Genomic DNA, 15976 nt, shown 5'->3' with positions numbered 1-15976 from the left:
AAATTGATGCTACGGATATAGAGATATCAGATGTAGAGGAGGCGTGTACTTTGAGTGAAGGAAACGTAAGTATTTATTCTTTATTCTCAAGATGCAGTTTCTAATCCGTGGAAAATATAAATATTTAATACGTTTATGAAACCATAAATTTATAAGTATATTTTTTGAAAAACAAATATAAATATAAAATATATTAGATAATTGCTATTATTGAAAATTAAAAATCAAGTGGTAAATTCAAATTGATAAATAGACAATGTAATTTTATATTTTGCATTCGCACAAATTTTTATATAACATTTTATTTTTAAAATCAATTGCAATGCATCATTTGTATAAAAATAAACTTTCCAGAACTCATAATATTATAATACGATTAATCATTTTATCATAAAAAATGAAAATTATTTACGTATAACGATTCTGAAGTAAGTAAAATACAATGTTATGCATTATTTATATTATTTTAGCCATTTTATTAGGTTATTTCTAATTACATTACCATCGGTCGAAATGACCGACGTGCGCCTACTCACGTAAGTTATTAGGCGCGCCTACTCTCGGGTTAAGAGTAACCATCGTGGTTTTTTAAACGTGTAAATGGAAAACTTGACCAAATTTAAAAGATGTTTTGTTATTTCAGTAGATATATGTTTAATCTTTAATTTGGTATTAAAAAAAATGCAAAGATAATAATAATTATTTTATAATTTAACTTTGAAGGTGAAAAATGCAAAGGGAGCAGTTTCTGATCACCTAAATCATCTGGGAGTATTTCCTGATCAGATTAATACCCAATCAAATAGATTGAAATGTATAAATTGCATAAAAAATCATTAAAATAGCATATTTTTATGGCATCTTTATTAACAGAATATATATATACTAAATATAACATTTGAATTAAAAAAAAACAAATTTTTCTGCATAACTGGTACATTGTTCGTCAATCTTTTTTAGTTATCTTCTTTCTTAAAACCTGCTGTTTTTTTCTCCTCTGCTTTTTCCTTTTTAATTTTCTGATTTACCAATCTTAAATTCTTTTTGTACTCTTTTTCTTCCTCTGCTTTTTGTTTTTGTTCAGAGAGATTTTTGTAATATGCTCTCCATTCCTCAGATCTAGCTACAGCTGGTATTTTGTCTTTTCTTCTTCTTTTTAAATTATCTGATTTTCTTTCGGGCCAAAAGAGGCATCTTTTAAAAGGTGATGGTATCTTCTGAGCATTTCCTGAAATTAGAATGTAGTTATATTACCCTATTTTTTATAGTTTCGTTAATAATATTTTTAAGAATATGACAGGTATAGTTACTGTTTTTATTTGATTGAAAATTATTATTTTTATCTTTCAGCGGTGATTTTGTACTACTATTTTTGTTTTCACTATACACTTCGATACCTACGTACAATGTTCTCGTTACCTAATTTTACATTTGGGCAGTCGTTTTCAATATTTTTAGATGATGCCTTCGAACACTGATCTTTAAGTAATGACGCACGATGATTAATTGAATGTTGTTCCGTTGTTATGTGTAGTGGTAACTTATTGTCAGTGTTTCCGATCAATGTCTCCAGACACTCTTGTCTAACGATATGGTCAGTCTCCACACTGACATTTTCTTCGATACCATTTTCATGGATGACCCAAACAGTCTGTTTATCGACTGGCATCGGAGTGACCGGAAAGTTACATACTTCATTATTAACGGTTAAGGTAATAGGATCTATGTTATGGCAGAGCGTCGGTTTGTTTGAAGGTTGTAAATCTTCACGATTCTCTGGCCACTTCTCCTGCACTATGATATTGTGCAAGAGCCCAAGAATTTGAAAACTGATGTTCCAAATGAGAAGCACGTAATGAGGGTGACTGATAAATACACCGCACACAATTTAAAACACAATACTTAGTCTATATTTGACATAAAAAACTCAGCAACAAACTATTATCAGAGATGATTACATATCTTAACGACGTACAAGTCTTATGACAAGTCTTCTGCTCGCAAGCAGAGCTCGATGGTTCTTCTTGTGTTTCTAATGTGCTTCTGACTCGACGGCGCTTTAGCTCGTGAACGATGACTCCAAGATTCCTCGCAGGGGTGGAGTCTTAAGATTACAGGGCTAACAAAACTAAACTATTGGTGGAGTTGTAACAGGGAGGTGGTAAAAGAAAACTGTCTATTGGCGAAGGCGTGTCAATCTCGAGGGTGGTTGTGAGGCGTGAGAACGGGAACTTTCCAAATCTCGAAACAGCGGGACTTAATTTATAGTTTTACGATGCTTTGGCGACAGTCTAAACACGTCGATGCAGACCACCCGAGTGGAACCCTTAATCCTTGGGAACCTTAGTTCCGGCTTAAGAGATGGCTCAAGCAGTTGAAAATATATGACGGAGCAACAGCCCTACGCTTGGACTGACGAAAAACAAACGCGTGTCCTCTACGTAAACAGGACAATAGGCTGACGGCCCTTCCTGGCCTCGATAGTGACACTTTTAACTTTCTCTTCTCAACAATCTATATAGATATTAGATAAATGTAATTTTTCTTCTGAATTATTTTCGTGCCCTTGAAGTAAATGCTCTTCAAAACGTAATGTTCTTGCAGATCCTATCAGAGGTTATGAAATTGATATAAAAATCATATTCCTACACAATAACTACCTACCTATATACCTACTTATAAGAATTATTAAATAAATGTTGATTAAATTAGTCTACCATATCACCAGCAGATGCTTGTCCTTCCTCATTGTTTGGTACATTCTGTTGATTAATAATTCTTAACCAAAAATAAAAAAAGACTTTTATCACAGAGCTCTCTGGTCCATACTCCTGATTGTTGAGCTCGGTTAAATAGTTGCAATGTATTCGGATTAATATTTTTTCTATAAGATGGATATGAGACGAATCATGGTTTCTTTCTGTACCGTCTTCTGTCAGATTCATGCTGTTCTGCTTGATTAGTTTGGAGTAGTCGATGGCATTAGGTGAAAAGGGATATAATCCACAGGCTCTAAATCCATTACTAAGTATTCTATGAGTTTCAAGCATATCAATAGCTCGTTTGAGTACAGTTGCGAAGTTTATTTTATCAACTGAAACTCCATTATGTTCCATTCTCCATTCACGCACAACTTTACGCCAATTTATTTTTAAAGGTCGAAAAAGTGCGACATCCATTGGTTGTGTTATGTGCGTGGCATTTGGGTAGAGAGCTATTAATTCTATTTGATGGCTAATACAAAAATCGCTTAGAGTCATTGTTAAGTGTGATAAGTGGCCATCAACATATAAAATAATGGGAAATTGTATGTTGGTGTCTAGACACCATTGATAAAAGTTGCTTGTAATGTACTCATAAAAGCTCTCTTGCGTCATCCACCCAGATTTTGAATGGCCCAGGGACCAACCTGGTGGTGCAGCAGCTGCAATGCTACCAGGGATCCTTTCATACGCATACAAAATCATTGGTGGAGCCAACATTCTGCATTTCCCGTTATTAGAACAGTTAAACATTCTTTTTCTTCCGTCGTCATACGAGTATAAGCACTTGTTTTATTTTTGGCTGTGAGAACCTTCTTTGGTTGTGGGATAAGTAGAAATGCTGACTCGTCGCAATTAAAAATTCTAGTTGGTGCAATATCAAAGAGATTTTTTTAAGATAAATATGCTTCAATCTCTTTGAACCAAGCACGTAGCGCTTCTTCTGATAAATCAGCTCTTCTTGCTGTTATATTTTGCGACATCCTCACACATATCTCTGGATGACGATTGAGAAAAGCGTTATACCAATGCTTTGATGGTCTGCCATCCGTGAATGGTGTTTCCCTTTTACCATCTCGTACTAATTTTTGTACACTATTTAGTAATTGCTCCTTATCAACGCAAAACCCTGTGGCACTTAAATGTAAGATCCACTGGACTAATAACTGCTCTTCCTCGCTTGTTAAAATTGTCGCTGGACCTGGTCTCGCATCAACGGGGTATTTACCATTATATTTGGACCATAATGTCGAAAATGGCACATTATATTTACTGCTCGCTGCTCGCACAGACACTTGGTTTTCTTTAATATCTTCTAAGGCCTTCCTCATATCATCAGGCTGATATTTTTTATTTAGCTTCTTCGACGTTGACATTCTAGATTATCTGCCTCTCACGAGCTATTCTAAGAAATACATTTATATTTGTTACAATTATATTATAAAACGAAGTTTTTACAATCTTTTAGCTGGTATTTGAAAATTTTCAATGCAAAATTTTAATAGTTGATCATTTATGTGCGTATTGCTAACCTAAATGTCTTGGATGATTTAATAAATGCACCCTTTATTTTTTAACACAAAACCCTGATTAGAAATTACTCAATTTAGAGTATTACATATAATTTGGAAAATAACAAAAAATTAGCTAGTAAATTTCAACTGTATAATTAAATTTTCGGTTTTCAAAATTCTTGCTTCAATAACTTATTTGCTGATCAGGTGATCAGGAATTGCGGAAGCATATAAAAACTGTACCCAATAACTAATCACCACTTTTTTGCATTAAAAAGAATAGAAAACATTCATAATTTAGTTATTTAATATTATTAAAGTATCAAAGAAGTTAACTAAGTATATATTACCTAAGAATTTACAAAAGTATCAGAGAAAAGAACTGAAAATCACGACGTGCTCTCTTATACTGAACAACAGTAAAATGGCGTCAAACCAGGCGTAGCTACAAGTGTCTTACTTTGATATTTGTTTTATCAAAACACATTTTAATTTGAGGCATCAAATTTTGCGTATAAATTTCAAAATACTTCATAATTATTTCGTAATTTTTGGGAATAAATTAGTATCGTAATAAGCTTATTATTTGGTATTAATATACTAAACTGATCAGGAATTGGGTACTGATCAGGAACTGGGTCCTTGACGGTATGCGGTTTACATAAGAAAAATGCCTTTAAATTTAGAAAATATTGCAAGCGTGATGAGATATTAATGAAGTAAGTTTCAGGTTAGGTTGGATTAGCCGGGCGACGAGTAAATGATAGCGGTAGCGACAGTCGATATATACAGGGTGTCGAAACATGTACATGGTGTCGTTGCGCGATTCCGTGGAGATTTCTAAATAGGCGACTGGTACGTGCCCGTGGAGCGTTGAAGCACTCAGCTCAAGAGTTGCGCGGGAATTTCAATAACAGAGTAGAAATAAAGTGAAACTCTTTTGAATAAATTCTATGTTGGGTTTTTAATAAATGGCTAGAGGTTGCTCACAAGTTCGATCTAAAGTTTTTACAAAATCACTCCTCGCTTGTAACCTCCGAGCGCCCTACTCCTCCAATTTCGGGGTGTTCCTCTGTCTCCTTCCCTGGATCCTTTCGTCCAATCAAGGTGGTGTTGTCCCTCAAGCTTCGTCAGGGGGTTGTCCTTCAGCCATCTCTCCGTCCTTGGCCCTTCCTTCACGCTTCCCTCCACTCTCAGCTGGTGGTCGAGGCACGCTTTCCGATTACATAGTCTATTTACATTACATACATATCTAACAGGTAGGTAAGCGCAACCCTTAGGGTCAAGAAGACATCGCTCGAGCAACGTTTATGATTTTATGACTTTTGGCCTTTTCTGAACGGAGTTTTTACCCTTACAAGACACCGGCAATTATTGGAAGCGAGGACAGAATTTTAAGTCGTTTTATGAGACGAGCAGCTGCTCGACAAAATTTGGCACGCAGATGTGGAAAGAAAAGTTAAGCTATTTATTTTCCTCGCCTGGCCTAACTGTAGTTTTGAAAATGACTGAATGCAATCCCAGGCTCTCGTACGCCTTCTGAGTTCAGGCATCAGCTACTAATATCGTACGAGCACGTTCGAAAAACTGGCATGGAAAAACCCTCGAGAAGCACAACGCGATCTACGTGTTTATGAGTCCTAGCAATAAACTCTTCCTCGTCCTCCGTTTCAATCTCGTTTAAAACCTTCCAGATGTGCTGTTCACTTCGAACCCACATGTCTATAATAAATCTTTTCGCTACAAAGGATTTTGAATTACGCTCTACATCTAGTTTCGATATCCCTATGTCATATAGCTAACTTCACGTAATCACACATGAAGCTTCATGCACAGAGGTATTATATGAGAATATTCCAAAGCGTATCCAGTTGTCCCAATCAGTTTTTCCACAATAATGTTTTAAATAATCTACGAAAACGCGATGTGCTCGCTCAAGAGAACCCAGTGATTGATGATGAAATGCCGTTGATGTAATTCTCTGTATTTTGAATATTTTGCAGAAGTTACTCATTAGTCCACTAACAAAATTACTTCCTTGATCAGTTTGAATAACGCGAGGGCAGCCAAACCTACTTACAAACTGCTCTGCAAGAGCAACTGCAACAGTAATGGAATCCATAGTTGGTATGGGAATAGCATCAGAATATTTAGTCAAATTATCCTGCAGAGTCAACAGATACCGATTACCTCTTCTAGTCACAGGTAACGGTCCCACAATGTCCATTTGTACCTTTTCAAAAGCTCTCTGAGGGGTATCTGTTATGCGCATTGGCTGTCTAGTTTTAGCAGAAAGAATTTTATTTCTTTGGCAGCTGGAACAAGAGCGAACAAAAGTTGAGATGTCTTTCCCCATTTTTGTCCAATAGAAATCTTCCCTTATCCGTTTGAACAACTTAATCACACCCTGATGGCCAACTGATACAGACTCATGATATTCCTGAATAATCGAAGGTCTTCTTGATAAAGAGGGGAAAATGATTTCTCCAGTGCAAACCGTAATATTGTATTGTGAATTATTGAATGTTTGATTTAAAAGATATTCATGAGAATTCCATTCAATAGGCTCAATGTTATTATCACTTTTAGATAAACTGATGGATGTCACACTCAACGTTTCCATAAGATTTTTAAGAGATGACATTGAAGACGCGAGATGCCTAAAGTTTTGTTGTTCAGCAGATTTCACCTTGGAAAATAAATGAAAAATATGTTGAGTTCCACCGGGGAAAACTATTGCCGCACCCACATGAACATTGTACGATCGCATTTGACCAATGGAAAATTTTCCTTGTTTTAACAATTCATTACTGATTTGTGAAGAAACTTGACAATCAGTAGAGAAAAAATGAAGAAGATTGTCTTTCCGCATATAGAGATGGTCCTTGCAATAAATGATACTTGGAAACGGAGAAGGAGGGGATGCTTGTACGGATGGAACTAAATTTGTCTGTAAAACTTTGAATTTATCATGGGTATGAGATCCATTTTCAGAAACATTTTCTACGGAGGATCGTGTCCATTCTTTACCTGATTCTGTCATTCCTGAAGCAACAGACTCGCACACACTCCGCCACAACCTCATTCGGAAAGAATTAGACTGCGCGCAGCCTATACCACGATATGAGTCGGGAAAAAGGAGGTGGCACCTCCGTGCCGAGTCTCCGCTTTCGACACGAAACGGGGGCTCTTGTTGCCATTTTCTGGCAGAGGACAGATACCCTGAGATACAGGGACAGCCGCTAACGGTGCCTGTGGCGGGGTGCCTTCAAAGTCGGCCTTTCCGATGTCCGACAGACTCCCGAGTCGACACATGTCCTCAGTACCTCTGCAGAGCGATCCACCATTCATTACATTAGCATTAAATTCTTTAGGAGATTCTCCTTCCTGGAGAAATGTTCCTATAGAAGGAATTGTGTCTTCCTCATCTGCCGTATAATACTCGTTACTATCAATTGAATCAGAATCCGAATGATTGGTTTTGTTATCAATCTCATTATACCCACTACTAAACTCTCTATTTACAAGAAAAACTCCCGCTGTAAACGTTCATTTTCGTCTCCCGTAGAACTGTCAACGTCAATGTCCTCGACCTCCTTAGAGATTGCAATTGGCAAATCGTCGGCGCCTACGACAACCCTTTGCAAACGCCTTGGAGGAGAGGCGTCCGTACTTTCAGTCTCGGTATGAATTGTCAAACATTTAGATGGGAAAGGAAGGATATTTTCCGAATCCACAAGAACAGGCGGATTCCGGGATAATGCATCTGCGTTGGAATTTATCATACCAGGTTTATATACCATCTCGTAATCGTATTCGTTTAATCTAATGCGCCATCTCATGATACGGGAAGTGGGATCTTTTACGTTATGCAGCCAGATCAGCGGCCGATGATCAGTAACTAATATAAATTTTTGGCCATACAAATACGGTCGAAAACGTTCGATTGCAAATAAAACTGCCAATAATTCTTTCTCAATGGTCGAATAATTACTTTCAGCGTTATTAAGGGTCCGAGATGCATACGCGATCGGGAGATCTTCCCCGATTTGACCCTGACTCAATACAGCTCCTACTGCATAATTAGAAGCATCAGTTGTTACGAGGAATGGCTGCTGAAAGTTGAGAAATTGGAGCAACGGCTCAGAACAAATAATATCACGTAAACTCTCGAAAGCAAATTGGACATCCTTACTCCAGACAAAAAGTACTTCTGCCTTGAACAATTGTGTCAGAGGTTTAGCAACCCTTGCCATATGAGGGATAAAACGTCGATAATAACCAACTAATCCCAGAAATTGTTTAACATTCTTCCTAGTTTTTGGAACAGGAAATGACTTCACAGCCACGATCTTCCCAGGGTCTGGTTTCACTCCTTTGGCAGAGATAATGTGACCCAAATAAGCAACTTCTCGTCGCAAGAATCGACATTTCTCGGGTTGTAATGTCAAACCGGCATTCTCCAACCGAGCCAAGAGAATTCTGAGTTTCCGAGAATGCTCCTCTAAAGAATCAGCATATATGACGATGTCGTCCATATATACAAAAAGCTCGACTCCTAGTAAACCAACCAAAACCAAATCCATGCACCTCTTAAAGGTGGCTGGAGCATTTTTGAGACCGAAGGGCATCTTATTAAATCCATAGTGCCCATTAACGGTTGAGAAAGCAGTCTTGGATTTAGAGTCCGGATGTACGGGAACCTGATGGAAGCCAGAAGCAAGATCGAGGGTACTAAAATATTTAGCGGCCCCCAATTGATCTAAGATATCCAAAATATTAGGAAGAGGATACGCATCATTGATTGTCTTCTCATTTAACTTGCGATAATCTATCACCATACGCCAGCGAGGCTTACCATCCGGACCAGGTTTTTTAGGAACAACGCAAACAGGCGAATTATAAGGAGAAGCAGATGGCTGAATTATCTTATTCTCAAGCAGTGAGTTTACCTGTTTTTTTATTTCTTCTTTGTGAACTAGCGGAAACCGATATTGTTTCGTATTTATAGGTATTTCATCCGTAGTCACTATTTTATGTCTGATTGTACTAGTAGAATTTAATTGATCCGAAGGCAACTAAAATTGATACGGAAATTCGTTCACAATTTCTAAAAAAAACTAGCCCGCTCAGAATCGCTCAAACCCTGCATATCGAGAAACTTCACTAACTGAACAAGCCTAGCAGCATCAGCCTTGGACCGATTCTGAGTTGGATTTCCCGTCCGAGCCGAACGGGGTGAAGGAGGAATTTCAATAAACTCCTCTAATTCGACGGGGGGTATTGAAAGAGTTGCACTATCGTGAGTAGTATTAATAGCGCATATCCTAACAAATCGATTCTCCTGCGAGACCAGCACTTCACCTATATAAACACCCGGCTGTGTATCTAATCTCCTTATATAACCCTCCTGTTTGTCAATGTTTCTAACAGGGACAGTTATAGGAGTTTTCATGCAAGGTGGCAAACTAACTGAAACCCCTGTACGAAGAGACAATTCCTGCCCCCCAACCCGAAGACTATTTTAGGCAGAACATCCTTAAATGTTAATACTGCTTGTTGCTGCTCCAAAAATGGAATACCTAAAATTCCTATTCCCGAAATCGGAAACTCAGCGTTGACAATCTGAAATTTAACGCTAATACTGAAAATTTCAATAATCACTTCACCGAAAGTGCTAAGACCCCCCTGATCGATACCAACTATATTATAAATAACATCAGTATCCACCAACAAGCCGGAAATAATGCCTGTACGTTTCATTAGATTAAGTTGAGAACCAGTATCAATAAAATAGGCAGTCGACCAACACCTTTTACGTTGAAGTGGAAGCATGTTCGTTCAACTGAGGACGCGCAATTAGGGGTTCGCTCTGCGTCGCGTTTCCCCGCGGAGCCCCCTTCGAGTTTAAATGCTGCGACTTGGGTACAGCAGTTTCATGATGCATCCCAGTACTATCCCCGTTTCGTTTTTTAAAACAACATGATTCGGTATGCCCTGTCTTTCTACAAAATTTACATCTTACCCTTTCACGAGCTGATGGATTCTGAGAATTTCTTTGAAGACAACTGTGACGGTAATGGCCCTTCTGATCGCAATTAAAACATTTATTATTGCTGACAGTGGCGGTAGCAACCCGAACAGATGACCATGGAAATTGCCTTACTGAGTCAACCATTTCCTGTTTCAATCTACTCGCAATACTAACTATATCATCAAATGTTTTATCCTGTTCATTCGAAATAAAGAGTCTCTTTGATTCTGGAGACCACGTTTAAAGTTTGTGACGGCTGCCTGATCTAACAAAGCCGCAGCTCCTATCAGCTGTTCGGAGTTAAACTTCTCCTTAGCTGCCTGTAACCCCCGGCTTAATATTTCACGGCCTCGGGCCCCATAAAATTCTAATGACTCGTGTATCCCCTGTCGCAAACCCCTCAGTTCGCCATGGATCTGATCAACGTCAAAATACCGTGCATACACTTTCTTCAACAGGCCAATGACCTCGCTTACTGTTGTTGGCTCTGGACGATTGGAAATTAACAAATCCGCAGGACCTTCGATTTTGTACCGAATTATAGTTAATAAATTTCCACGGTCAGAAGGTTTAACTTTAGAATTAATAAGTTGGCACTGTTTCGTAAATTTAAGCAAAGAACCAGGTTTGCCATCAAACCGCTGAATCAAATCAGACGCTAATTTTAAAGATAGAAAAGAAACTTCAGTAGATTCAACTGGCGGCAGGCTAACAGCATTGATTACCTCGGGGCGATACGATTCATTATCCAAACTCGGCGAATCAAACCTTGGAGTACTCGCTCGCACCGGCAAAAGACTTAAAGCACCCGGTCGTGACATAGAATCATTCGCCGATTCCCGAAGAAATTCCGAGGACAAATCCCGGACTTCGAACTCTCGAGATCTATTCAAACCAAGTATGCAACTCCAACGTTTTCTCATTGCCTTGCGACTACGTAACATCTTGTCCGGATTACAAAATAATTATATATATATATCTTATAAATACTTATTCGCTGCCTAAAACAACTGCGATCTTTCGTTCATCTGTTTCCCAAGATGCTGCGAAGAACGGTCCACGAAGTCCAAGTCCAGTTGACTCCAGCAATGCTGCAACAGCGATCAGTACCTGTGTTTTTCAGGGTAGCAATCACGGCCACTGAAAACACCCGTCTCCTGTATTCACCCTTCCGCTCCCGTGGAAAAACCGTGCCAAAACCAGGGAGAGAAAGGTGGTACTTTCTTAACCACCAACAGTTCCGTTATCGTAAAGCGAATTATGATCACAGTTCACAGCGTCTAATTTAAACTAAGCATCTTTTCGCACACAATTATTGAGTTCAAATCAGCGTCCAATCGCAATAAACTTTTCAAAGGCGCACTCGCGAGCCGGCCAAAATCAAATTCAGAAATTTCCGTTCACAATTCTAACTCTCACATTAAATCGCGTTAATGATTTTACCAAAAATCCATTAGACAATCCCACCGCTGTCACCAATTTTGTTGCGCGATTCCGTGGAGATTTCTAAATACGCGGCTGGTCCGTGCCCGTGGAGCGCTGAAACACTCAGCTCACGAGTTGCGCGGGAATTTCAATGATGGAGTAGAAATAAAGTGAAACTCTTTTGAATAAATTCTATGTTGGGTTTTTAATAAATGGCTAGAGGTTGACTGTTCTGCTAACAAGTTCGATCTAAAGTTTTTACAAAATCACTCCTCGCTTGTAACCTCCGAACGCCCTACTCCTCCAATTTCGGGGTGTTCCTCTGTCTCCTTCCCTGGATCCTTTCGTCCAATCAAGGTGGTGTTGTCCCTCAAGCTTCGTCAGGGGGTTGTCCTTCAGCCATCTCTCCGTCCTTGGCCCTTCCTTCACGCTTCCCTCCACTCTCAGCTGGTGGTCGAGGCACGCTTTCCGATTACATAGTCTATTTACATTACATACATATCTAACAGGTAGGTAAGCGCAACCCTTAGGGTCAAGAAGACATCGCTCGAGCAACGTTTATGATTTTATGACTTTTGGCCTTTTCTGAACGGAGTTTTTACCCTTACAAGACACCGGCAATTATTGGAAGCGAGGACAGAATTTTAAGTCGTTTTATGAGACGAGCAGCTGCTCGACAAAATTTGGCACGCAGATGTGGAAAGAAAAGTTAAGCTATTTATTTTCCTCGCCTGGCCTAACTGTAGTTTTGAAAATGACTGAATGCAATCCCAGGCTCTCGTACGCCTTCTGAGTTCAGGCATCAGCTACTAATATCGTACGAGCACGTTCGAAAAACTGGCATGGAAAAACCCTCGAGAAGCACAACGCGATCTACGTGTTTATGAGTCCTAGCAATAAACTCTTCCTCGTCCTCCGTTTCAATCTCGTTTAAAACCTTCCAGATGTGTTGTTCGCTTCGAACCCGCATGTCTATAATAAATCTTTTCGCTACAAAGGATTTTGAATTACGCTCTACATCTAGTTTCGATATAGCCTATGTCATATACCTAACTTCACGCAATCACACATATTTAACCAGCGGAAACCGTAACTGTGTCGGGACGCTACCGCCTCTCTAAATAACGGTGGGACGCTGATCTTCCCCCCACCACTCGCGCCTAGTGCGGCCCGCCGCTACCGACTGCGGCCGCGAGATCTGCGCGTCGAACTGCCCTCTCGCTCGCGAAGTTCACGCGGCGCCCGATATAAGCCAGCGCGGCGGGCCCGTCAAGTAGAGTCTACAACGAGCGGTACAGGCGAATGGTCACAACTCTCTCCATGCGATCTCTTGTACGTAACAAGCTGTATCACTGCGACTTTTTGGTTTCCCCTACCTCCACGGCCCCTAGAGGAACGCGAGCTCGCCGACCTCTAGACGCAAGCCGATATGCGCAGTCGATCTTAGGGACGGGCTACGCCTGCCCCGGAGGACATCCTACAGTCTCCGTATCTCCCGCGGGTGTAACCCACTGGGCGATCGGGCACAAGAGTTCCCGGTCAGGGCCATTGGTAGAGGCCACAGCCAGGGCACCAGAACGACCACCACCCCTTCCTTCACCTACCGTCGACTCGTACCGACTTTTGCTCCGCGCCCGCGACGCGCCCGCAATATATCACTGTCGGTTAGCCAGCATAGACCTGGCCGGGTCTCCTGTAAACGCGATCGATTAAAATCCGTTTAGCCAACTCACCCCGCCTCATTCATTCGACCGCCCTTTACCCGGACGTCGCCACGCAGCGCCTTCACCGCCCGGTTAGTAACCGCTCCGGGAATCGGTTTCATAATAATTAATCAAGTTAATATATGCACAAATTATTATTTTCATATTGTGGGCATTTATTTATTTTATAATGCATCGTGGGATCACCCTTTCTATTACTTTATCATACTTTCTAACCTCTTTTTGTTTCTCTTTCACTTTTCCTGTCTTTCTTCCCCTTTCTTTTAATATTATAATAGTCTCGGCTGCTTATGCGCCAAAACTCTCGGCTGCTTATGCGCCGAAATTCTCAGTTGCTTAGGCGCTGAACTAATGGGAGGAATTCTTAATTCCATAATAACACTGTTCGACAAAATTTGACTTTTTTCGGACTTGTAACATTCGGAAAGCATCAACAGAAGTGGTAGTCACGTTTTGTTTTCAGCACAGAAGCGAAATAGTTTGGCAAAACGCGCAATGCCGAGAGTGGTAGTCACGCGCGTTAAGGGGGTAGACACGGGTAATGCAGCGCTCTGTATACCGACATAATCTGGCCCGAAACATGGGTTTGCGCGCTGACGTTGTTTGTCCATATATGAGCAAATTTTGGGCGAGGTCTCATTCGAAAGATGAAGGATGAATGCAGCCCGCTCTGCTCATGGTTCAAAGAGATTGTGTTGATATGTAATAATATGAGTATCCAAAGTAGAGAAAAAATGGGCAAAATTCACTCGCAGATTCCAAGTATTTGTACGTCACTAAAAGAGTTTTGTGACTCAAATGATGAGCAGAGCGGGCTGTACTGAACCTTCCTCTTTCCAATGAGACTTCTCCCAGGCCAAAATCTGCTCATATAAGAACGAAAAACGAAAAATCGTGACTGCATTCCCAAATCAGAGTTCCGCCATATTGGCGATAATACAGAGCAAGTCACGTGACAAATTTAGTTGAGGTAGTAGATACGAGATGGCGCCTACTCGGGAGGACTGCCAACGTGGATTCATAGCAAAACTGAAATGATAGCTGGATATACGAGCCACAATAAAAGCATGATGGAGTCAATGTATGCATTTTCGGACGATTGTAGGTTAGGTTATATTCATTTTAGGCATACATTGAAATAGGAACTGCTGGGAATTGTATACATTTACTAAATTAACGCTTTTACCGTTATACAGGGTGTCCCACTAAGGGGTGGACAGCGCGATATCTCTTAAAGTATTGTCGATAAAAATATAAAAAAAATAGAGAATTGCATGGTTCGAGGGGGCCCATTTATTAGCGCGAACGAATTTTGTTTTCGATTATTATTTTAAAAGATACGATGGTCAAGTTCGGTTTTTCAAATGGAACTATTTTTTTTGAAGACCTGAGTTGATAGTGCGTTCCAAGACAAATTCAATAAGCTTTAATGTATACACTTTATTTCCACTGGTTTTTAAGATATTGCGCTTGCAAATTTACTGATTTTCACTGGTTTTTCACCGGGGACGGTCTTACTGGCGCCACGGGTGGCACTGCCTGTTGAAATGGATACTTACCTGCCAAAGGTCTACGCCAGAAATGGCAGGCCCAAAGGCTGGACAATTCTTTTCCGTCAGAAATGCTACTTAGGTAGGTACATCTGCGGTATCGAGAAGCGCATCGTTACTTTTATTTCGCACTTGCTTCTACGCTCGGATGGCCGGTTCTTTTGGGAGGGATGCAACTTGGATTGGTTCTGATACAATCTGCTCCCTATGGTTGAAATTTAGTCTAGCAACTTTCACTCCTCCTATAGCTTCTCGATACCGCAGATGTACCTACCTAAGTAGCATTTCTGACGGAAAAGAATTGTCCAGCTTTTGGGCCTGCGAACCCTGTCGTAGACCTTTGGCAGGTAGGTATCAGTTTCAACAGGCAATGCCACCCGTAGCGCCAGTAAGACCGACCCCGGTCCTTCCTATTCCAGAGGGTTTTCTTCCAGTGAAAATCAGTAATTTTGCAAGCGCAATATCTTAAAAACCAGTGGAAATAAAGTGTATACATTAAAGCTTATTGAATTTGTCTTGGAACGCACTATGAACTCAGGTCTTCAAAAAAAATAGTTCCATTTGAAAAACCGAGCTTGACCATCGTATCTTTTAAAATAATAATCGAAAACAAAATTCGTTCGCGCTAATAAATGGGCCCCCTCGAACCATGCAATTCCCTATTTTTTTTATATTTTTATCGACAATACTTTAAGAGATATCGCGCTGTCCACTCCTTAGTGGGACACCCTGTATATACATCACTTGAAATCGCTGTCGTATTTATGTCATAGTAATTCAGGCAGTTAGAACAACAACGGACTAAACTACATTAAAAAAAATTTCCTATTGTACATCGATGGCTTACAATTAGTGCACACATATTGTATGTCCACTTTTAGCGTTTTTGAGAAAAACAAGTATCACTGAAAATATGTAATTAGTAGTATAAGTTAGAATCTGCAAAATTATAATAATAACTCGACAA

The 15976-nt window shown here is 40.0% G+C and overlaps 2 protein-coding genes and 1 long non-coding RNA gene across 6 annotated transcripts; 1 reads left to right on the top strand and 2 right to left on the bottom strand.

Moving 5' to 3' along the window:
- Positions 1-986: 986 nt before the first annotated feature.
- LOC143367123 (uncharacterized) lies at positions 987-1448 on the bottom strand. Its single transcript, XR_013084988.1, has 2 exons — positions 1311-1448; positions 987-1228 (listed from the first exon to the last, which is right to left on the bottom strand). It is a non-coding gene; the product is annotated as an uncharacterized LOC143367123 (long non-coding RNA).
- Positions 1449-3655: 2207 nt separating this feature from the next.
- Positions 3656-4138, bottom strand: LOC143367267 (uncharacterized). The gene has a single exon (XM_076808904.1). The coding sequence runs from the start codon at positions 4136-4138 to the stop codon at positions 3656-3658; it is 483 nt and encodes a 160-aa protein (XP_076665019.1).
- Positions 4139-5295: 1157 nt separating this feature from the next.
- On the top strand, positions 5296-10051 carry LOC143366916 (uncharacterized). Of its 4 annotated transcripts, XM_076808383.1 has the most exons (7): positions 5296-6249; positions 6323-6481; positions 6560-7251; positions 7845-8066; positions 8277-8483; positions 8607-9218; positions 9288-10051. In XM_076808383.1, exons 1-3 carry the CDS (start codon positions 6095-6097, stop codon positions 6615-6617), a joined length of 372 nt encoding a protein of 123 aa, XP_076664498.1. In that variant the 5' UTR covers positions 5296-6094; the 3' UTR covers positions 6618-7251; positions 7845-8066; positions 8277-8483; positions 8607-9218; positions 9288-10051. The 4 variants fall into 4 exon arrangements, with proteins under 4 accessions (XP_076664498.1, XP_076664499.1, XP_076664497.1 ...); XM_076808384.1 differs by having other exon boundaries at positions 6646-7251; positions 8607-10051; XM_076808382.1 differs by having other exon boundaries at positions 6560-7157; positions 8607-10051.
- Positions 10052-15976: the final 5925 nt, after the last annotated feature.

The sequence above is a fragment of the Andrena cerasifolii genome, chromosome 3 (genome assembly GCF_050908995.1).
Source record: "Andrena cerasifolii isolate SP2316 chromosome 3, iyAndCera1_principal, whole genome shotgun sequence".
Taxonomy (NCBI): Eukaryota; Metazoa; Arthropoda; class Insecta; order Hymenoptera; family Andrenidae; genus Andrena; species Andrena cerasifolii.
The sequence above is the reverse complement of the archived record's forward strand: the minus strand, read 5'-3'. Positions and strand labels throughout refer to the sequence as shown.